The sequence below is a fragment of the Cetorhinus maximus genome, chromosome 29, assembly GCF_964194155.1.
Source record: "Cetorhinus maximus chromosome 29, sCetMax3.hap1.1, whole genome shotgun sequence".
NCBI lineage: Eukaryota > Metazoa > Chordata > Chondrichthyes > Lamniformes > Cetorhinidae > Cetorhinus > Cetorhinus maximus.
The window spans coordinates 23,021,074-23,044,516 of NC_135907.1; the positions used below are offsets into that span (position 1 = coordinate 23,021,074).

The following is a 23,443-nucleotide window of genomic DNA, read 5'->3' on the forward strand; positions in this document are numbered from 1 at the left end:
ATGACGACGCACAGCGAGCTCAACACACGGGCCTACAGGACATTTCCTGTCAGCACAAAGCAACATCAAACCTCACAATACGTCTAATTGAGAAATATAACTACACATCAGCATCAAGCAAGGTTCAGCTTTGCCGCATAATTGGATATGAAGATTATGGGAGAAAATAAAGCAAAATCACTGTGACTGTTGGAAATCCATCTGCACACATTAGGGAATGATAAGCTAATGCTTTAATTTAACTAAATGAAGAAGAGAGCAGATGGGGTTCACTCTAATCTCCAGAGTCTTTAGTGGCACTTAATTGTTTGCATTTCTTGGTAAAATGAACTTTAACATACTGTCCGCTCCTTCTCTCCTCAAGCATCCTGGGAATGCACATCTTTGGTTGTAAATTCAGCCTGAAGACCGACGGTGGAGATACCGTTCCCGACAGGAAGAATTTTGACTCGCTTCTCTGGGCAATCGTCACGGTTTTTCAGGTTAGCGTCGTGAGCAGTGCCAGGGCCGGAAGCTGTAGGGAGGCGGAGAAGATTTGTTGCCAAGCTAACCGGAAGTTGGTAGGGATGACAGCAGCGTATTGTATGCCGACAGCCTAAGGAAAGAGCGGAGTGAAAGCGGAGGAGGTTGGATGTGTTGGAGGGCTGGAGGAAGGCAAGATGGGTCCTGAGGAGTGTTTGGCAGCAGGGAGGGAGGGAGCTGGACAAAGGGCAGCTCCAACAATGGGACAGAGACAGCAAGGGACAAAGAAGAAAGACTTGCGTTTCTATAGCACCTTCCACAACATCAGAGCCTTCCAAAGCGCTTTGCAGCCAATGAAATACTTTGGAAGTGTTGAAATGTAGTAAACAGGGCAGACAATTTGCACACAGCAAGCTCCCACAAACAGCAATTTGATAGGGACCAGATTATTCAGTAATGTTAGTTGATGGATAAATATTGGCCAGGACACTGGGGAAAACTCTTCTTCGAAATAGTGCCATGGAATTTTTTTTAACCATCATCTGAGAGGGCACCCGAGGCCTCGGTTTAACGTCTCATTAGAAATTCAGCACCGTCAACAGTGCAGTGCTCCTTCAGCACCGCACTGGGAGTGTCAGCCTAGGTAATGTGAAAGTGTTTCTGGGATGGGGCTTGAACCCATGGCCTTCTCGCTCAGGGGCTGCCCTGAGTCATGGCTGGGCAGGAGATGCTTTGGGGTGATCCAGGGAATGAAGTGTAAAAACTTCAACTTGGAGGCTCCACTCTACCCAAGCGCCAAAGGGAACCCAATGTTGTTGGGAACTGAACAGGGGTCCTACATGAAGGAATCGCACATTGGTGGTCCTCCTGAGTGAGCGATAGAGCTTTCTCCTGTGGCTAGCCTTCGTTTAAGAGCTGAGTACAGGCAACAGACTGATATTAAAAGCTTCCATATCAATCCTGGAGAGAGAGGAAACGGGGAGAGATGGCGAGAAACAGCTGACCGATCAAAAAAAGACTGGAGAACCAATGGGACGAATTCACGCCTGTGCTATTTGAATATGTTAATGTACCTCCTGTTTCAGTCAGGCCAGCTCATTGTGCCCTTTCCAATTGTCAAAAATTGCTCTGTTCCTGTCGGTAAAGGAGAGTGAGTGCTTGATACAAAACAGGGCATTGAAGGGGCAGGGGGCGGGGGGCAAAGGGAAGCAGGGGCCGACAGGGGCTTCCCGTACCAGAATGGTCAGGGGGATATCCTACACAGCAGGGCTCAAATGCTGACTGAGGCCGATAGCAGTTTGTGCATGAGCCACCTCGCTGCATCAAGATCAAACTCGGATTTGTCTCACGCTTTTAACATAGCGAAACGATCCGAGGCCCTTCGCAGGAGCGATTATCAAAAACATATCACATAAGGAGACATTTGGCCAGATGACCAAAAGCGTGGTCAAAGAGGTAAGCTTTACAGAGTCCTAAAGGAGAAAAGGTAACAAAGCAGAGATTTTACGGAGAGAATTCAGGGTTTAGGGGCCCGAGGAAATGTAGGGATGGCCACCGATGGTGGAGTGATTAAAATCAAGAATCCTCTTAACAGAGACGATTTAAGAGCTGGGCTCCAGAAACCCAAAGGAAATCATTGAGATCAGGCAGACAGGCACACCATCCATAACCTCCACCTTGTCCAGAAGGGCTCTTTGCAGGTTTTCCACAGCTTTGTGAGTGTTTTGTACAGCCATAAACTAGGCCCAACAAATGTGAGAAAAAGGAGCAGAGAACCAGAACACCAGGTCTCTTACACTTTTTCCCCCTCTGTGGGTTTGCGATGAGCTTGGAAGTAAGTACAGAGAAAGATCCCGACTGAAACAGGAGCTACATTATATCTGATCAAACAATGCAGGCATGAACCCTCCCATTGATTTTTCCAGCCTTCACACTGGTACAACGCCGCTTCCAAATCATCTACAGTGAGAATCCTGGGTCACTAGGGGCTCAGCTTCAGGTGAAAGTTCCATGACAGGGCAAGGGGCAAAATTTTAAAGGTCGCCAGCAATGTGTAACAATGTAAAGAAGTTTAATTGACCATATTTCAGATCATGTCTTTCACTAAATGTCTTTCAAATGTATGAATTGCTAATCCTGAGTGCCGTGTGACCAATCACCTCAGCGGCTTGAAGACATGAGCTGAAGTTTTGAATTCTCGGCCCCCGCAGATCCTGACGCAGGAGGATTGGAATGTTGTGCTTTATAACGGAATGGCCTCCACCTCACCCTGGGCCGCTCTGTACTTTGTGGCCCTGATGGCCTTTGGTAATTACGTGCTCTTTAACCTCTTGGTCGCCATCTTGGTAGAGGGCTTCCAGGCAGAGGTAAGTAGTCACGAACCCTTTGCTTGCTCACCGCCGTGCGGTCGCTCGAGAAAGTTGAGGGTCTGGGTGGGCTCGCGCTCTTGTCTTCTCACCTCCAGCCGCCCGGGGAGCGCGTGCACAAATCTCTCCCCTGCACTGCCTTGAAAGCATCCTTCAGGAAGTGGATCCATGCATCTTACCCTGATTCCTATTAGTTGTGTGCACACAACACAAAACAGCCCAAGTGAGTCTCTAAATGAACAAAATAGAATTACGTAAGAAAAGACTTTCATTTCTATAGCACCTTTCGCGATCTGAGGACAATTCAAAGCGCTTTACAACTAATGGAGTGTTTTTTTGAAGTGTAGTCAATGTTGTGCTGGAAGTCAGTTTGTGTGCAGCAAGTTCCCACAAATAGCAGTGAGATAACCTTAGTTATTAGTCATGTCGTTTGAGGGATAAACATTGGCCAAGTCTCAAATGTGTACCAGTGATTCCAGTAACAGGATGCACTCCTCTGTTTGCAACTGAGCCACATTGTGGGGACACAGTAGAGGGAGATTTGCACTGTATCAAACCATTGTTCAGTTCCCCTTGGAATGCTTGATGTATCGTTTAGCTGATATTTTAACTCACCTGACCGAGAAGGTGAGACTCGGGGTTTATCCCCATCCTCACCTCGCATCACAGGTTGAACTTTCATCCATTGTACTTGCATTGCCAGGGAGATGCCAACAAGTCGGACTCAGAGGAAGAACGAACTTCAAATTTTGAAGACTGTGAAAAGATCAAAGAAATGCATTATTTATCAGGTAACAAAACAAAATAACAACTTTAAAAAAACAGAGCAAGTGTTTCTCAGTGATGACGGGGGTGTTCGGAAAAAACTGTGTCCACTGGCAGGATGGTCAGTTTCATTCTGTGTCCAGTGGCAGGATGGTCAGTTTCATTCTGTTTCCATCGGCAGGATGGTCAGTTTCATTCTTTGTCCAGTGGCAGGATGGTCAGTTTCATTCCATATCCAGTGGCAGGACGGTCAGTTTCATTCTGAGTCCAGTGGCAGGATGGTCAGTTTCATTCTGTTTCCATCGGCAGGATGGTCAGTTTCATTTTTTGTCCAGTGGCAGGACGGTCAGTTTCATTCTGTTTCCATCGGCAGGATGGTCAGTTTCATTCTTTGTCCAGTGGCAGGATGGTCAGTTTCATTCTGTGTCCAGTGGCAGGATGGTCAGTTTCATTCTGTGTCCAGTGGCAGGACGGTCAGTTTCATTCTGTTTCCATCGGCAGGATGGTCAGTTTCATTCTGTGTCCAGTGGCAGGATGGTCAGTTTCATTCTGTGTCCAGTGGCAGGATGGTCAGTTTCATTCTTTGTCCAGTGGCAGGATGGTCAGTTTCATTCTTTATCCAGTGGCAGGATGGTCAGTTTCATTCTGTTTCCATCGGCAGGATGGTCAGTTTCATTCTTTGTCCAGTGGCAGGATGGTCAGTTTCATTCTGTAGCCAGTGGCAGGATGGTCAGTTTCATTCTTTGTCCAGTGGCAGGATGGTCAGTTTCATTCTGTAGCCAGTGGCAGGATGGTCAGTTTCATTCTTTGTCCAGTGGCAGGATGGTCAGTTTCATTCTGTTTCCAGTGGCAGGATAGTCAGTTTCATTCTGTGTCCAGTGGCAGGATGGTCAGTTTCATTCTGTGTCCAGTGGCAGGACGGTCAGTTTCATTCTGTTTCCATCGGCAGGATGGTCAGTTTCATTCTGTGTCCAGCGGCAGGATGGTCAGTTTCATTCTTTGTCCAGTGGCAGGATGGTCAGTTTCATTCTTTGTCCAGTGGCAGGATGGTCGGTTTCATTCTTTGTCCAGTGGCAGGATGGTCGGTTTCATTCTTTGTCCAGTGGCAGGATGGTCGGTTTCATTCTTTGTCCAGTGGCAGGATGGTCAGTTTCATTCTGTGTCCAGTGGCAGGATGGTCAGTTTCATTCTGTGTCCATCGGCAGGATGGTCAGTTTCATTCTTTGTCCAGTGGCAGGATGGTCAGTTTCATTCTTTGACCAGTGGCAGGATGGTCAGTTTCATTCTGTGTCCAGTGGCAGGATGGTCAGTTTCATTCTGTGTCCATCGGCAGGATGGTCAGTTTCATTCTGTGTCCAGTGGCAGGATGGTCAGTTTCATTCTGTGTCCAGTGGCAGGATAGTCAGTTTCATTCTGTTTCCAGTGGCAGGATGGTCAGTTTCATTCTGTTTCCATTGGCAGGATGGTCAGTTTCATTCTGTGTCCAGTGGCAGGATGGTCAGTTTCATTCTGTAGCCAGTGGCAGGATGGTCAGTTTCATTCTGTAGCCAGCGGCAGGATGGTCAGTTTCATTCTGTGTCCAATGGCAGGATGGTCAGTTTCATTCTGTTTCCATCGGCAGGATGGTCAGTTTCATTCTTTGTCCAGTGGCAGGATGGTCAGTTTCATTCTGTAGCCAGTGGCAGGATGGTCAGTTTCATTCTGTAGCCATTGGCAGGACGGTCAGTTTCATTCTTTGTCCAGTGGCAGGATGGTCAGTTTCATTCTTTGTCCAGTGGCAGGATGGTCAGTTTCATTCTGTAGCCAGTGGCAGGATGGTCAGTTTCATTCTGTTTCCATCAACAGGATGGTCAGTTTCATTCTGTGTCCATCGGCAGGATGGTCAGTTTCATTCTGTGTCCAGTGGCAGGATGGTCAGTTTCATTCTTTGTCCAGTGGCAGGATGGTCAGTTTCATTCTTTGTCCAGTGGCAGGATGGTCAGTTTCACTCTGTGTCCAGTGGCAGGATGGTCAGTTTCATTCTGTGTCCAGTGGCAGGATGGTCAGTTTCATTCTGTGTCCAGTGGCAGGATGGTCAGTTTCATTCTGTGTCCAGTGGCAGGATGGTCAGTTTCATTCTGTAGCCAGTGGCAGGATGGTCAGTTTCATTTTGTTTCCAGTGGCAGGATGGTCAGTTTCATTCTTTGTCCAGTGGCAGGATGGTCAGTTTCATTCTTTGTCCAGTGGCAGGATGGTCAGTTTCATTCTTTGTCCAGTGGCAGGATGGTCAGTTTCATTCTGTTTCCATTGGCAGGATGGTCAGTTTCATTCTGTGTCCAGTGGCAGGACGGTCAGTTTCATTTTGTTTCCATCGGCAGGATGGTCAGTTTCATTCTTTGTCCAGTGGCAGGATGGTCAGTTTCATTCTGTGTCCAGTGGCAGGATGGTCAGTTTCATTCTGTGTCCAGTGGCAGGATGGTCAGTTTCATTCTGTGTCCAGTGGCAGGACGGTCAGTTTCATTCTGTAGCCAGTGGCAGGACGGTCAGTTTCATTTTGTTTCCAGTGGCAGGATGGTCAGTTTCATTCTTTGTCCAGTGGCAGGATGGTCAGTTTCATTCTGTGTCCAGTGGCAGGATGGTCAGTTTCATTCTTTGTCCAGTGGCAGGGTGGTCAGTTTCATTCTGTTTCCATTGGCAGGATGGTCAGTTTCATTCTGTTTCCAGTGGCAGGACGGTCAGTTTCATTTTGCTTCCATCGGCAGGATGGTCAGTTTCATTCTGTTTCCATCGGCAGGATGGTCAGTTTCATTCTTTGTCCAGTGGCAGGATGGTCAGTTTCATTCTGTGTCCAGTGGCAGGATGGTCAGTTTCATTCTTTGTCCAGTGGCAGGATGGTCGGTTTCATTCTTTGTCCAGTGGCAGGATGGTCGGTTTCATTCTTTGTCCAGTGGCAGGATGGTCAGTTTCATTCTTTGTCCAGTGGCAGGATGGTCGGTTTCATTCTGTGTCCAGTGGCAGGATGGTCAGTTTCATTCCATCAGTGGTTTCCATCCGGTAAATTCTTGACCAGTGTCTAATTGTTGTCTCTCATTTTTCTTCTTAATGAATTCAGAGTTGAAAGCTTGCTCGATTGCCATGACTCCCAACGGGCACTTGGACCTGTCTCCTCAGAACCAGTCAATAGGATCAAGGAGCTCACTCCAGCCTGAAAACCCCTACATCTCTGCTGGGTCCCGGAAAAGCAGTGTGACCTCACTGACTCGTATCAGCTTTGACCAGAAGTCACTGGTAAGGACCTCATTTGACAGCTGTATAACAATGCTCACCAGGATGTATTGGTGGGCAGGTCCTTCGTGAGTGAGTATGACTTGTGTGAAAAGTGTTAATCAATCCCTCGCTGATTGCCACCGGGTTACAAACGGTTGGCCAACTCTGGACGTTTTCCAGGAGGTTTCACCTTATGACCGCCTCTGCCTGCAACTGCCCCGCCCCCACGCTCCCACCATTGGTTGCCTGACATATCCATCATCCTGGCACCCTGCCTCCCCATCCAATCAGAAATTCGAGAGACTCATCGTTACCTGATTGGGTGACCCTTGATTGTCAAACAGCCTTTCCTCCCCCAGCTCCAGTACACTTACAGCTAATAAAGGGGGTTTCAAGAAAATGAAAAACTCTCACTGCATTGAGCTACGGAGACTGCTGCTAAATCCTATTGCTATAAGCGTAAACAAGGAAACTGGAACATCAGGGAAGAGAGACGGGAGTTCCAGGATCACAGTTGCAACGCTGGAAGCCTTCGCGGTGGAGGTGGACAGGAGGGGTAACTCCATGATTCTGCACAGGGCCAGGAGGACATCAAGAACAACCCTCAGAAGGGATTGGGAGCAGGCGGCCAGAGTGGTCAATTCCCAGTGTCCGGCCCCAAAGACTTGGCAGCGGTGCCACAAGAGGTCCAATGACCTCAGGCGGGTGGTCAAGGTCAGTGAATGCACCTACGCTTGACATCTCCAATCCACTTCAATCCTCACCTCTCACACTGCTGAATGCACCACACTCCCATCACTCACTGAGCGCCTTTTCCCAGCACTCAAGACTCAGGTCTAGCATCCAGACGCTGCACTTCACCCTCACACACATCTCCATGATGCCACCCTCGCAGCCACCTCTCACTGCTTCCACAAACTATTCAGCTATGGCACCCAAACACAACGCAGTACAATCACTGACACTCTGCCCTCTGCCTTGCAGGACAAGGTAGCACACAGTCGAAGAGAGCAGAGCAGTGTCACTCGGGGACAGGACACCTGCTTCTCCTCAGTCCGACCGATCGGTTGGTTCTCCGTTTCATGGGTACAGTTGTGGCAAAGCCCAAGACATCCGGTGTTGCTGAGATCATTGAGAATGACTGCACAAGGGCAATTAGGGATGGCCAACAAGTGCTGGCCTTGCCAGCGACGCCCACATCCCATAAAATAATTTTTTTTTAAAACTCCTATCTTATGCCCCTTCTCAAATCCCAGCTCACCCTCACCCTGCTATCTGACGTGAGGGGCAAGCTGCGGACGGTGTGACCATGGGCCTCTCGCATTCCATCCCAGGCCCCTTCCCTGACCCAGACTTCCCCTTTCCTGCTTCCAGGTGCCCGAGATCTGCAGCCTGTGCAGCAACAGCAGCTGCAGGAGGGAGAGAGGGAGCAAAACCGCAGCACTTGATGAAGAGGCCCCAGCCCTTGGTCTGAAACTCGCAGCCACTGTCATGCTAATAGTTGATTGTGGTAGTGGGCTGTGGTGTTAGATCTGTACTAGATATGGGGGTCACCTGACCTGGGAGTTGAAGGTCAGATAGCACAGGCTGGAACCTGTCTTGATAGAACTCAGTTTCTGCAGATATGTGTTTATATTAGGAAAATGTGTTATCAATAAAGTTAGCTCAGCTACAACGTCGACGGCCTGTGTGTGTCATTGAAACAAAAAACGAGACAGTCACCAGCTCAGGTACTGACACTGCACGTACCTTAGAGACTAGTGTAGAGCACGTGCTGAGTCACCACACACCACTGGGCTACAATCGTGCCGGGGGCAAAGGATGATACAGGTGGGAGCTCACTGCAGGGTGAGGGGGCAGACGTGTTCTGCTTGCAGAAGACTCAGCTGAGGATGGCATTGGGCAGTCTACAGGAGAGCAGTGATGGGCTTGCTCACCGATACGCTCGCTGCATTGGCCGGGCCTCCTGTCACTGTCGAGGGACATGGAGGAGTCCGGCTGCAACTTGGCAAAGGGCATCACTCAGAGACTCCCCCTCTCCACCACCCCGATCCCATCTCCCTGTCAATGCTGTGGGCGTGGAGGCTCCACGACTGCCACCCCCATAACTATCGCAGTGTTTGTGTGGACAAGTCCTCTGCCCCCACCGACTGTGAGGGCACAGCAAGACCCCCTGCCGAATTCATGGGCTCACCAAAACACCCCTGAAAACACTCCGGAGGGCGTCCAGAGCCTTTGCAGAAGTTATTCAAAATGACCTGAGCTGCAAGGTGGGTGCCTGGCCCTTTAAGTAACTTCAGGACTGGGCCCTGCTGCTGCTGAATGCTTCGTCCTTAGTGGGTGACAAACGAATTCACCCGATTGATCAGCATCTTCCACCATTTGCAAGTTGGCATCACATCAGCTGGCAGCGACGTCATGAGGGCATCACTTCACATGCCTCTGCCCCACTCAGGGGCACCCACCCCCTCTCAGCCCGGGACACCGAGAGTCGCGCGGGAAGCAGCTGGAGGCGCTGGGCACCGCCACTGGGAGGGTGTTCGGCTTTGGTGGCACCATCTCCAGCGGCGCTACGCCCTGAGATTCACGGCCACAATCTTCTTCCGATGGCCCGACAGCTTTTTAATCTCCCGGCTGTTGTTTGCAGCAGGGGCTCTGGGGATTAATCTGCAATCCTGGGGACCCCAGGGCAATCCTGGCAAGTTGGCAACTCTACACTTTGATGCCTTGAACAAAATCCCTCCCTCCTGACTGACGCCAACCACATCGTCTGTCCCATTAAGTTGGGCACATTGAACGAAGGGCATTAACCGCGTGAACTGCTGTGAATGTGCTCGATCAGCAACTCCCCATTACCCCAGCACTGGTTTGAGGAGTTAACCTGGACAATATCAATGACTGACTCGTTAGACCCATTGTTTAATTAGTCCTCATCAACCTTCTACCTGACCGGTTTGCCTGTCTGAGCTGCTGTTTGTAAACCAAACCTAATAAATCATAAATCCTGATCTAAGTTAAATAAAAACTCTTCCAGTCCAAATAGGTCAAAATATCAAAATATCACCGAGCTCCAGCTGCTCATATTTTAGATTGAGTGTTTGGTTCGACTGGGTTTCTGGTTAAGATAAGGGGAGATTTAAGCAATTCATTAACACTTAACATTGAGAGTACTAAACAGTGGAAGTACTTACAGCTCCTGGTACTTACTGCTGAGAGTACTTACAACAAGGAGTGCTTGTTATTGATGGGACTAATATTCAGAGTGTGCACATGTAATGTTAACTCCCCCTTAACCCTGTTCCCTGCATTTGGGATATGAAATGGTGAGTGAGAGCATTTAATCCTTCAAGTCAAGTTCTCACCTGACAATCTGAGAACTGTGAACCCGATTTAGTCTTAAAGCAGGCGCAGTATGGAACGAAACCACAATTGGTCTCAGTTTGATTCCCGCTTTGTGTTGAGTTACCTGATCTCAGCCAGAGTACCAGGAGCATCCCACAATTTGCCTCACCATCCCTGGGGTATGGGACGGAGCAGAATTGTCCGTCTTCTGTTGGAAAGCCTAAGGTATCAGGTAACAACAGGATCGATCCCAGCTGTGATGCATGCCATTGTCGAACAGCCTGTTTACATCCACGCGAGTGCAAGGCGCTTTGCGCCAGAGATCAAGAAGGTGCTTGCTTCTTTCGCAGCTTGTTCCACATCATCACCACAGCGCTCACAACCGAAGGAGCCTACCACAAGGTTTTAACTCTGTCCTATCGGTGAGAACCAAGTGGGTGGGCGGTTAAAAACATGAGGCAATGATTTACCGGCTTGTAGCTCTGCACTCTCCTGACACGACTGATTTTAACCCGCAGGCTTCCACAGGCAGGAGAAGTTATGGAGACTAGAATCCCATCCAGCCGAATGGGCCCTGATTGCATTTTAACAGGGACCTGAGTGGGGGAAAGTATTGTAGTCTACCTGTGTACACTCAGCTCCCAGTAAACCTCCTGTCAGGGCTGAACAGCCACATTTCTCGAGTCCATCGTTGTTGACCAATCGCCCCCTATTGCTCAGAACATCATTGGCTCTGGTGGCGAAACTTTCTTCGATATTAATAACAGGGTTGGGAGGCAGAGAAGTGACAAAGGTTTTTGCTTTCAAATCTTTTGGAGTCTGCTTTCCCTCTTAGAAACATCCAGGAAGGCCCATCAATTGGGGTGCCTTGTGCACATTGCGCCCCCCACAACACCTCCGCCCGCTTTGTTCCTCGCTGCCTGCCCCCCAAAACATGGCTTCCTACCTACCCCACTCCCCGTCCTAAAAGCTCAGGGCTTACCTGTCCCTGGTCGCTATCATCTTCTTCCCTGGCGATTCCTCGTTGGCCCAGCAGCCTCCGCTTCGGAGTTCCCGCGGTGCTGGTACGGCAGGAGAGCCGCTGGCCAATCGGTCTGAGCAGCAGCTCTGTGGAGGGTGGGATTTCCTGAGGGGCCACCGCCACCATTATTGCCGCGTGGGGCAGGCTTTTTAAAAGTCCGTCCGTTTGGGACCTGTCCGCATGCCCCCTCCCCCGCCCATCCCCACCCCCACCCCCACCCCTCCCCCGCCCACCCCCACCCCTGGTGGCTTCACCCAGTGAAGTCCAGCCCCTCAGCTTTGGTTTAGTGTCTCCGAAAGACGGTATCTCTGACAGTTCAGCATCCCCTCAGCACTGCGCTGGGAGTGTCTGCACCTTCATCTAAGCCTGTCAGGTTAATCTTCCCCCCTCTGTTCCAGCTACTCTCGCGAGTGAATGGCTGCACGTTGGAGGGAAGCACGCGCGGGACCTCGGCGAAACGGTTTGAGCGTCAGGGCGATGACCCATGTGACTTCTTCCTTTCAGGCGAGTCGACGGAGCTCTCACTACATCCCGTGGGGCGCTGGCAGCAACTGGGGGAGCCGGAGGGCCAGCTGGAACAGCATGGGCCACGCCTCGAGCCTGAAGCGGAAGCCTCACTCCGGGGAGCACGAGTCTCTCCTCTCCGGCAACCGGCGCAAGATCTCCTCCTCCGACGACGACCCTGACGACATCAGGCCTGAGGTGGTCAACAGCTCGGGCCTGCTGCACCGTCGGGCGCTCTCCCTGGACACCAAAGGCTCTGGGGACTTGCCGGAACTCCTCCAGGTCCCGGTCGTGCAACCATCGGGGAGGAAGAACAGCGTAGCCACGGTTACCATGGACCACAGGGACTGTAACGGCAAAGGCCCACCCATTGTGAAAGAAATCTTCCCAAAGATGAACAACAGAAAAGAGAGGGGCATTTACGACGAGGAAATTGACTATGTGAGTATTTTAAGATCTGCTTCAAAGTGAAGGGAGGAGGTCAGGGAGCCAATCCCTGTAACCCTTTCTAAAAAGTAAATCCTGATTAACTTTAAAGGCCTACTTTAGAGTGGGCCTGTTCCGACATTGTCAAGGTCAGGAGACATCAGGCCTGGAATTGGATCATTATCTCACCCCTGCTGTGCAGTATTGGCTTTGCTCATTCCCCAAGTCACTAAAAGCACATGTAGAGTGAACAGATGCTGCAGGTGTGGGATAATGTAGATGAAAAGCAGCAAGATACTGGGCACAATCAGCAGGTCAGGCAGCGCGTTATGGAGAAACAGAAATTGGTTTGAGATCAAACTCTTCATCCGGACTATTCAATGGGGAAAAAATGAATTGGGCAGGGTGTAAAAAACAAGTGTGGAATTTGCTATCAACTGTTTCTATCCCTGATGCATCTCAATACCAATTTCAGGGGAAGATCTCTATTGAGGTAGCAAGAGAAAGTGCTAGAAAAACTCAGCAAGTCTGGCAGCGCCTGTGGAGAGAGGAACAGTTAATATTTCAAGTCCAAAATGGCTCTTCTGAGTCCTGAAGTAGAGTCATGTTGGACTCAAAACATTAACTCTGTTTCTCTCTCCCACAGATGGTCCCTGACCTGCAGAGGTTTTCTAGCACTTTCTGTTTGTATATCAGACTTCCAACATCCGCAGTATTTTGCTTTTATCCCTATTGAGATGCTGTAACCTATCCATTCCTCACAGCAGCGACTCACATCAACTTAGAAGGGGATTGGCACCAAGTTGTGGGAGGCTTTGTGTGGGGAAGATAGAGAGGGGAGAAGACAGAGATGAAGGAAAGGAGGAGGAGTAGGAAAGGTTGTGGAGGAGAGGAGGCTACAGGGGTAGGGAGGACCGTGGAGTGACTTGAATTTTAAAATTGAGGTGTGGCCGAACCGAGGGTCAATTTAAGTAGGTCAGTGAGCACAGGGGTGATGGGCAAATGGGACTTTGATACGAATTTGGATATAGTATCCCCTTCGAATAGGATGACAGGGTAAAATGTGACACCCACGATGCTGGAAACGGCTAACAAAGCAACCCCTACAGATGTAACCAGTACAATAGGCAGTCGAATGGGTTTCCCCATCAGGGCAACATGATCAGTAACATTTTCAAGCAAGTCCCTGCCAAATTTAATAGAGAAAAGGTAGATTTTGAAGAGACCTTTTGATGGCGAAACCCATTAGATGTTAAACACATAATGAATTCATGAGTGACTTACCTCTTAAGTACTGCACGTTTAGCATTAAAAGTAATTACGCATGCAAATTCTATGCATTTGTACACTGTCCGTGTGGTCTTTGCTAAATTGAATCTTAATTGTACTGGAATTAAGGCCATTTTTGTGCTATTGTCTTAGATTGACAGGGTCTCAATGGAGACCAGTGACTTGCTAAATACTTAATCCCATGACATACGTTCAAAAATAAATAAATCTAATGAGAACTGATCCAAAAATGCCTCAATTGCATTTTGCAATTTCTTAATGTAACATTCATGAAGTTTGCTGAGTTTCTTGGGAGAATTGATTCTTCCAATTAAACCACCAGGCTGGACATTAGATAGTTACATGATCCTTTCAAACTGATTGGAATAAGTAACAGGAACAGCTCCTGTTCATACAGAGCTCCTCACCACGATGAAAAGCCTCAGAACAAATTAATTAGGAAGAAGAATAGACACTCAAGTAAGAGTTTAAGTAAGGGGAAGCGACTGCGGGTAGAGTTATACGTTTTAAGGAGACATTTGAAGGCAAGGAAGGAAAAAGCAAAGGAAAGTGAGAGAGAAGAGTCTCAGAGGTTGGAGAAATTTATCTTGATTGGTGTCTCAAAATGGGTAAGTAGGTAGCCTGTTCCTAAATCAAGTAAATATAAGGAGCATCAGACTGAGCAGCCTCCCAAGATGAATGTCCTCCTCCCGTCCTGTAATTCTTTTGTGTTTCTATGTCTCACTTTCTGCCCCATGTTAATGAAAATGCAGCTTACACTGGAGAGGAAGAACTGAGTGTTAGCAATAATCCAGCACCATCGGATAGAGGGTGATGGGGGACTGCAAAGGGTCACTAAGATAGAGTATAGCAAAGGCCAAGAAAGGATTTGAAGGTTCAGATGGCAACCTGGATGTTGAGTCAATGGAACCCAGGGAACCAATAGAATGTAAAAGAGGGATTGGAAAGGGAGGAAGAGGGAGTGTGGACTTAGTTTGGAATGGGGTCATTGGTGGCTTTGATCTGAATGATTGTGGTGATGTAGATGGAGTGGAATTGAATTGGGAGGGTTTGAGTGTGGTTTATGGTGGAAGGAAGAGTTGTATCGACTCCTGGACCCACCGTGTGGACTGTGCTCTCAAGGTCCATGGACTTATACCAGGGGAGTGGTAAAGATGAACTATCTAGAAGTGGAAGGCCTTACATTACAATGTGATGTTGAGGGGGCCAGCAGCTGTAGATTCCCCAGAAGGCCATTGTGGCCTTGTGCCTACCAGAAGCTTGGTTGAAACTTTCTCAAACTCCTTTTCCTTAGATTCCTAATTGTAGTTAAAACTGCCCTGGTTAAGTTACATCTTGTGAAGGACCAGGTGAGTTTGGACCTATGATTCCCAAAGTTCTCCACCACTGGGGGTTTTCCTCACCTCATGTCTGGGTCTATTGTTGACTCATTGATAGAGATTGACCACCGGGATTAGTCAACAACTCCATTATCATTGAATCACACTATCGGGGTGTTCTCCATACAGCAGAGAAGGCTGAGAGGAAATATAATCGAGGTGTTTAACTCATGAAGAGATTTGAGAGGGTAAATAAAGAGAAACTGTTTCCAGTGACTGAAGGATCAATAAACAGAGGGCACAGATTTAAAGTGATTGTCAGAAGAATGAGGGATGACATGAGCAAAACCCTTTTTTTCCACAACAAGTGATTAAAAATTTGGAATGCACTGCCCGGTAAAGGATTCTGCTTAATTGTAGCTTCCAAAAGAGGAATTTGAAGGATAATAAATTGGAGCATGGGGAGTGGACGAACTGGATTGCTCTTTGAAAGAGCTGGCACCAACTGAATGGGCTGAATGGCTTCCTCTTTACTGTACTATTCTGTAATTCCATGAGGCAAACTAGATGGATCTTGGTCTTCTTTAGCCTAGCAATTCCAATGTGTCTAATAGAGGAAGGAGGCCTTCATCCTATCAGTCACACTGGTGAAAGGATCAACCCTTCGTAGCAACAATGGTGAGACCAACGTTCTAAAGTCGGCCAAGATGGCTCTTCCTCACGTTAACCGGTTTGCACATATTCATTGCAGAGCCTGTGTTTCCGAATTCAGAAGATGGTGGAAATTTACAAACCGGATTGGTGTGATACCCGAGCAGATTGGTCAGTTTACTTATTCTCGCCGCAGAATAGGTAAGAATGTATAATACGGCAAAGGGCAGGTTTTATAACCAATTTTACTTAAGCGCAATGCATCAGGATTTCCTAAAAATACTTTAATGGCATAATTCTCTAGGGCCATATGGATTCCAGAGTTTGGGAAGTTTAAAGGATTTGAAAGGGTGCATAGAGAGAAACTATTTCCCCTGCTGGTGATGGAGTCCAGAACAAGGGGGCAAAACCTTAAATTTCAGGGGGTGATGTCAGCAATCACTTCCTCACACAAAGGGGGTTGGAAATCAGGAACTCTCTCCCCCCCCCCACCCCCAAAAAGCTGTTGAGACTGGGGATCAATTGAAAATTTCAAACCTGAAATTGATAGATTTTTGCTGGGCAAAAAAGTTAAGGGATCCAAAAGCAAAGGGGAGTTAAGGTACAGATCAGCCATGATCTAATTGAATGCGGGGAACAGACTCGAGGGGCTGAATGACCTCTTCCCCTGATCCTAAGATTTGGTAGGAATTCAGCACAAGACTGTGACCCCAGCCTCTCCGATGGGTTGCTTAACTTGGAAAGTAATGGTGGGCACCCATGCCATATCTGGAGTGTCTACCTTCTCCAAGAGGCAAGGAAATCTCCTCTGCACTGCCGGTTTGGAAGCTGGGATCCTCCCTACCGTCAAGTAAGTTAAGTTAAGACACCTCCATTATAAGGGGGAAAAGCCTAAAGTAAACTTAAAAGGAAATCTTTGTTCTTTGGGGGGGGGTGGGTGTTAAGGGGTAGAACAGGCAAGGCCTTGGCCATGATCCAAGTCTGGAAAGGAAATCCAGCTGAACCCACCCTCACCATTCAGGAGCCCAGTCACCGTGGCTGAGGATTCATTCGGCAGGAGATACAGGAGCTCCATGTCGCAAATCCCAGGCTTACAGTGAATTTGGATGAGTCTGGGAAGTGGCGTGTCTTTCTGCTTCTTGACAACCAACCCGCCCAAAACATTGATGTTTCTCTCTCTTTCAGACTGTGTTTTTTCCACCACTTTCTGGCTTTATTTTAAACTTGTGCAGATTCTCCTCTGTCCCTGCGGCAGGATATTAGTTGTCTTTCCTTGCTTGGTGACTGGTAACCTCCTCAGGTTTGAGCATGTTCGCAGAGGGTAGGGAATCACTGGCGCTGTGCCCATTAACCTCAGCACCCTGAGATTTCTTAAGCCTGTCTTCTTCTCTTACCCGATTAGATTCCGCCTGATGTGTCAAATGATCGTTGCCCACAAGCTCTTCGATTACATCGTTTTGGCTTTTATTTTCCTAAACTGCATCACTGTTGCGCTGGAGCGACCTGAGATTAACCAGGGAAGCACAGTAAGTGACCTTACCACTTTCACCTCTCTGGTCGTAAAACAAAAAAAAAGCTTGCTTTTCTACAGTGCCTTTCATGACTTCAGTATGTCCCAAAGCAATGAAAGAATTTTTGAAATGTAGTCATGTTGTAACATAGGAATCATGACAATCAGTTTGTGCACAGCAAGCTCCCATACATGGGACTGTGATAATGACCAGATCTTCTGCTTTGGGACACTGTTCGATGGATAAGTATTGGCCGGGACAGGGCCTTAGTCTCATCTTTATGCGACGTGAAACCATCGTAGGCCAGGGCTTCCCAAACTGTGGGTCATGACCCCAAGTGGGGTCACGAGCTCTGACCCAGCAATGGCTGCAATGGAGCTCAAACTTATTTCTGACACTTGCGAGGTCCCTTTAAATCCTTACCTTTTTTTTCCCACTTGTAGGCCTGGCCTGCTCTCTCAGGCCCGATTGCTACTGCAAAAAGGGGTGATGGTGTAGCGGTATTGTCGCTAGCCTAGTAATCAGGAGACCCAGGGGTAAGCTGTGAGGTCCTGGGTCTGAATCCTGCCTTGGTAAATGGTGGAATTTGAATTCAATAAAAATCTGGAATTAAAAGCCTAATGATAACCATCGTCGATTGTTATAAAAACCCATCTGGCTCACTCATGTCCTTTAGGGAAGGAAATCTCTGCTGTCCTTACCTGGTCTGACCTACATGTGACTCCAGACCCACAGCAATGTGGTTGGCTCTTAAATGCCCTCTGAACAAGGGCAGTCAGGGATGGGCAATAAATGCTGGCCTAGCCAGCGACGCCCACATCCTATGAATGATTTTTTTTTTTTAAAAGCCTGTGAATAGGTTTTTTTTTATAGAAAGCTTACCTTTTCAATGCTCAACTCCTGATCCTCCACTATCTGCACCTCCCGCTCAACAACTGAAGCTTCCCATCGCTGTTCAAGCACTGAAGCCTGTAAATCCACCCCCCCCACCTCAACCAATGAAGCATCCCCCTCCTTCCCCACCCCCTCAGCTCAACACGTGAACACCTGCAGCTCTCGTAACCCCCAAAACCTTCACTTTGAGGACACATGAAGTCTGAGGCATTAAAATGGAATCACAACCGGGAAGAGGTTTGGGAGGCACTGGTGGAGGCACTAGAAAATGAAAGCTAAAATCTGTTGGCCGAATTTGTGTGAAAGTTGCAAGAAAGGCAGGATATCGTCTTAAATTAATTCTTGTACTGCTCTTATTTTTTTTGGAGGGGGAAGAGAGGCAATTGTTAGTGATCATTAGGTGAAGAGATGTCAATTGCAGGACTGGAATATTTTGAACACCCAGCCAGCTGCAGGCACAGAAAGGTTAAGGTGCTAAAATAAACCTGTTTATACTCGGTCGGCACTGGTGTAAACTCATCAAAATAATGTGGTTCCCATGTGATGAATCATTTTCAAAAAAATATTGTTTTAATTTGGAGTCTCAGGTGAAGGAAGGGAAGCAGAGACTTGCCTGAACATTGGGCCTTTCGTGTCTCAAAGCTCTTTGCATTTCAGTGAAGCAGAGTCGCTGTGGCTATCCAAAAGTGCACAGTGAGATCCCAAAAAACAGCAAGTCACTAACTGAGTGAGCTGTGTTTGATTTTCGTGACGTTGGTGCAGAGAGAGAGGGGAACGCTGGCCTAGACAGTCATGACGTTGGTGCAGAGAGAGGGGATCGCTGGCCTGGACAGTCGTGCAGCCCCACTCTTGGGTCAGCGAGTCGAGTCCTTGTGTTCAAACCCCACTCCAGGGACCGAGGCGAATAATCCAGATAACAGAGCTGGATTTCAGTACAGCACTGAGGGAATGCTGCATTGTCGGAGATGCTGTCTCAAACTGAGGCCCTGCCTGCTTGTTCAAGTGAATATAAAAGATCCCCCCCCACACACCCACCCGGATTATTCGAGCTGCAGCGGAGTTCACCCCAGTGGCCCATGTAACATACACCCTACAGCCAATAACACTGAAAGCAGCTTATCTGGTCATTTATCATCAGTTTCTTTCTTTATCTTCTTTCCAGTGTGTTGATTTAACTTCTTATCTGAATGAGAGTAATTAATGGGAGGGGAAGTTATATTTATCCAGTTATGAAAATGAAGCCTTTTCCTCCCCTCTGTTTTCCATTTCCACTAATGCTACTAATGACTAGTAATCCACTAGTGGTCACTTCCTTTCCTTTTGTACCTTATTTGGACTGGACTTTCTTTTTGCAGGAAAGGATCTTCCTCAGTGTCTCAAACTATTTCTTCACGGCCATCTTTGTGGCAGAGATGACTCTCAAGGTAAGCAGCGCTCAAAGGGAATGGAGGTCCAGAGTAAAGCGTGCTTTTCCAAACCATCATCAGCCCATTTGCACAAACTGCATTGTGCCCGTAGGGAGGTCTTGTGGCGCAGTGGGTAGCATCCCTGCCTCTGAGCCAGAAGCTCCAGGTTCAAGTCCCACTTCAGGACTTGATGGCCAAATTCACGCGCAGCCAAACAGTTTGATCAAAATAGGCTCCCGATATGCCTATGGGTAAGAGTGAGAGAGATTCCTGGTCAGCCATGCTTGATGCAGAGTGTTGCTCCCCCAACTATAGCTTTGGGAAACAAACTATGGAAAACAGATGTAAACACTTGCTCTGTTTGTCTCTACACATGGGAAGCCATTGTGCCAGTCCATAATAGCAGCAGTACTGATGTGACTGTGGGAGGGGATGAGATGGTGAGAATCCCTCTTTAAATGGGATTGTATGCTGAGAATCCCACCATTCATGATATTGATCCGTGAGGGATGGATTCCTTGTCTAAGCAGAATGCCGCATCAGTGTGTGAATTGGAAACAGACAGGCAGAGCCCCATACTGTGAACTTGTGGAGCAGGAACAAGACAGATGGGATGTAACTATAAGTGGAATATCCACAGCTCCTTCAGGGTGATTAGACATGCTAAACAAGATATTAGAAAGCTAATTTGCCATCAAGATGAGAAGAACACAACAAGAGTGAATACCTGAATTAAATGGTCAACTCGAAATGCAGCAGAAACTGCCAGATGTTGTTACCTCCCACACTTCTGTATTACCTTTCAATCTTATCACATCTCCTATTTAATGCTTAAGACTGGTATTCGCCATAAACGGTAAACCCTGGATCAGCCAGAAGGTCATGTGTTTGTGTCCCACCTCAGAGACCTAAACACCTAATCCAGGCTGACACTCTCAGTGCTGTATTGAGGGAACAGTCAGAGGTACCATCTTTAAGATGAGGCATTAAGCCAAGGCCCTGCCTGTCCCCTCAGATGGACTTACCCATGGTGCCATTCTGAAGAAAAACAAAGAGAGTTCTCCCCAGTGTCCTGGCCAATATTTACCCCTCGTACCAATACCACTAAAGCAGGTTGATAGCACATTGCTGTTTGTGGGAGCTTGCTGTGTGCAAATTGGTTGCTGCATTTCCTACATTTTTTTATTCATTCACAAGATGTGGGCATCGCTGGCTGGGCCATCATCTATTGCCCATCCCTAGTTGCCCTTGAGAAGCTGGTGCTGGGCTGCCTTCTTACATCGCTGCAGTCCATGTGGTGTAGGTACACCCACAGTGACTACATTTCAAAAAGTATTTAATTGGCTACAAAGCACTTTGGGATGTCCTGAGATCATGAAAGGCGCTCTAGAAATGCAAGTCTTTCTTTCCATAGACTGGAGTTTAGTTTGTGATGTTCCTGTACAAATGTTTCACACTTCCTTGTGATGTATCTTTATTAACTAGCTAGAAGAATCTTGTACAAATGCATTAAGAAATCAGACATCAATATTGCAAACACTACTCTGTAAAAGAAAGAACATTGCATTTATACAGGGTCTTTCACAACCTCAGGACTCTCTGAAGTACTTTTTGATGTGTAGTCACAGTCCTAATGTGGGAAAAGCAATGACCAATTTGCACACAGCAAGATCCCATAAAAGTATTGGAATAATAGCCTGATATTGCTGAAAAAAGAGACATGTCTAAGCTTTTTGTTTTACACTCATCAGGACACTGCAAGAATACCAATATAAGGGGAAAACAACAATTTATACTGTATGTGAAGAGAGTGCTGATTAGTTGGCAAGTGGCATTGCCATGGGGAATGCACCAGTGATGGTGACTGATAGTTAGCTGCCAAGCACTGTTTGAAATTTAAATCAGGCAGTTTGACCCTGATTGGTCAAGGCATTGCCCTGAGGAATGAGTCAGTGAGTGGCTGTCACTTATTTTGTTTAGCTGAAACAGGTACAATCTGTGTACATGTTGTTTCTGCCTGCAAAGAACAGGGCCCTGTGTATTCATATATGCAGCTTCCAGTATACGCAAATGTTCCACACTACAAGCCCAACTGACAATCTTAAATTGGTTAGCACAATGAGGATTATTTAGCAAATGTTGTCCAATCGCGGAATCACATCTAATGTTGGACACTGTGTTTTGAGTTTTGCAAGCACGGGCTGGTTGGGTACAGTCTGTACCTTGCCCATTGCGAACAGTGGCTGGGTCAGTGTTTGCTATGGTCAGCCAGTCTTTGGAATGTACAACCTACATACCTAGCATCACACTGGCACTGAAATTCATATTTCACAGCATCCTGTTAGTGGCGAATACCACTTGTGTTGCTACTGAACAGTAGCAGCGTGAAATCACTAGCTTCACCTGTTGCTCAAATCTTTATACCTTGCCCTTCCAGGGTAACCTGGTAGACTGGACACTTTTCAAGGCCGAAAGTGATGGCCTTAGGCCTGTTCATGAGTTTGTGTGATATACAGTGCAAAATGATCTGATCAGGGTGGCCATTATCCTGCAGGATGCCTTTGATGCCCTTATTTCAGCATCAAGCTTACATGGCGAGCAAATGGCTCAGGGCCTATTGACAATGTCGCCGATAAGACCAATCTTGTAGCATGTGGAACTGTAAAAATCCCAATCTGTATGTTGACCAGTGAAGGTAGGTTTGCGGTAGTCTGTGGTAGAGAATCCCTGGCAGATTTCTCAACCAGTACATCAAGGAAGGGGAATTAATTTGACTGCTCCATTTCAAAGGTGAATTTGAGTGCAGGACAGAGCCCATTGAGACATGTAAGGAAATTATTACATTCCGCTGCAGATTTAAATATAGCAAACGTATCATCCGCATATCGGAAATATGTGACAGATAGGAGGTTAGGTGTCAATCCATCGAAGACACGTTTCTCATGGAACCAAACAAAGATGTTTGCGAGAGCTGGGCCTAGAGGGGATCCCATGACAACACCATCTATTTAGGCATACACGGTGTCATTAAAACTGAACCCAACTGCGCGAGTTGCCAAGTTCATGAATACTGATTCACACAATGGTGGTGGGTCTAGCTCGCCATGGTGTAGCGCTGCAGCGCAAATATCTATGGCGTCTTTAAGTGAAATATTGATGAATAGGGCTAGCGATGTCAAATGAGGACATGGACACAGCATTGCTATCGATGTGCAAGTCCTGTGTGGCCTTTGTAAATGTGAAGGAGCCCTTCACCATGTATGTGGAAAACTTGGTCAAAACTGGTTGTAACAATTCACCCAACCATTTGGCCATTCATGTTGGGCAGAACTGATCGTAGATAAGATGGGGCGTAGAGGGACATCTCTTTTGTGTGTCTTGGGCAGCCCATACATAAATGGATGTGACGAACCCTGTCAAAATATCACGCAGCAGCTCATCGCTCTTACAAAAATCCAACAAGCATTATTTTTAGCTCACTCTCAAACGAGGCTGTCCGGCCACGTTGAGCGGCAGGTCCAATGGATACGAATTTGGACCTGCCGTTAAGAATGGCGTGCACTTTGTTGACATGATCATGCTTGTTCGGGATGACGATTCCAGTCCCTTTGTCAGGTTGACTGATGTGTATGTCTGGGTTGGTCTTAAGGCCTCCCAATGTTGTGAGACATTCGCGTTGCATGTATAAGTCGGACAGATCATTCGGAATCCCGCAATATGCGGCACTAGATCAGCTGGGTGCGCTTTCGAGGATTCAGCGTCCTCAGTGGACACTGGTTTGTGACAGGATAGTTGGGAGTAGAGAAGTTTGAACTCAGCAAACATCTCTTCCCATTTGGTGTCTCAAAGATTTGAGCGACAGGTGAAGCCAGCTGTTTCACTCTGCTACCATGCAGTAGCAACAAGAGTGGTATTCGCCCCTAACAGGATGCTGCTGTCAAACCAGGACGATGTTCTGCCCGTCACGCAAATGATCAATGTGGTTTGTGAATTTCAGTGCCAGTGTGATGCCAGGTATGTAGGCCGTATGTCCAAAGACTGGCGGATTGTATCAAACAGCTTGTCCCAACCGCTGTTCACAATGGGCAGGGTACAGACCCTACCCAACCAGTTTGCAAAACTCAAAATGCAATGTCCAACATTAGATGTGATTCCGCGATTGGACAACATTTGCTAAATAATCCTCAGTGTGCTAAGAATTTACACTGACAATCAATTTAAGATTGTCAGTCACAATGTG

The 23,443-nt window shown here is 47.5% G+C and overlaps 1 protein-coding gene across 1 annotated transcript in view; it reads left to right on the forward strand.

Moving 5' to 3' along the window:
- Nucleotides 1–23,443, forward strand: part of LOC144669350 (voltage-dependent T-type calcium channel subunit alpha-1I-like) — a 178,287-nt gene that overhangs the window by 81,781 nt on the left and 73,063 nt on the right. Inside the window, exons 11-18 of the mRNA XM_078531713.1 lie at nucleotides 365–482; nucleotides 2,673–2,828; nucleotides 3,532–3,619; nucleotides 6,685–6,860; nucleotides 11,707–12,147; nucleotides 15,493–15,593; nucleotides 16,795–16,918; nucleotides 19,153–19,221. Of these exons, the coding sequence (XP_078387839.1) occupies nucleotides 365–482; nucleotides 2,673–2,828; nucleotides 3,532–3,619; nucleotides 6,685–6,860; nucleotides 11,707–12,147; nucleotides 15,493–15,593; nucleotides 16,795–16,918; nucleotides 19,153–19,221 (1,273 nt within the window). The remainder of the gene's footprint in view (nucleotides 1–364; nucleotides 483–2,672; nucleotides 2,829–3,531; nucleotides 3,620–6,684; nucleotides 6,861–11,706; nucleotides 12,148–15,492; nucleotides 15,594–16,794; nucleotides 16,919–19,152; nucleotides 19,222–23,443) is intronic.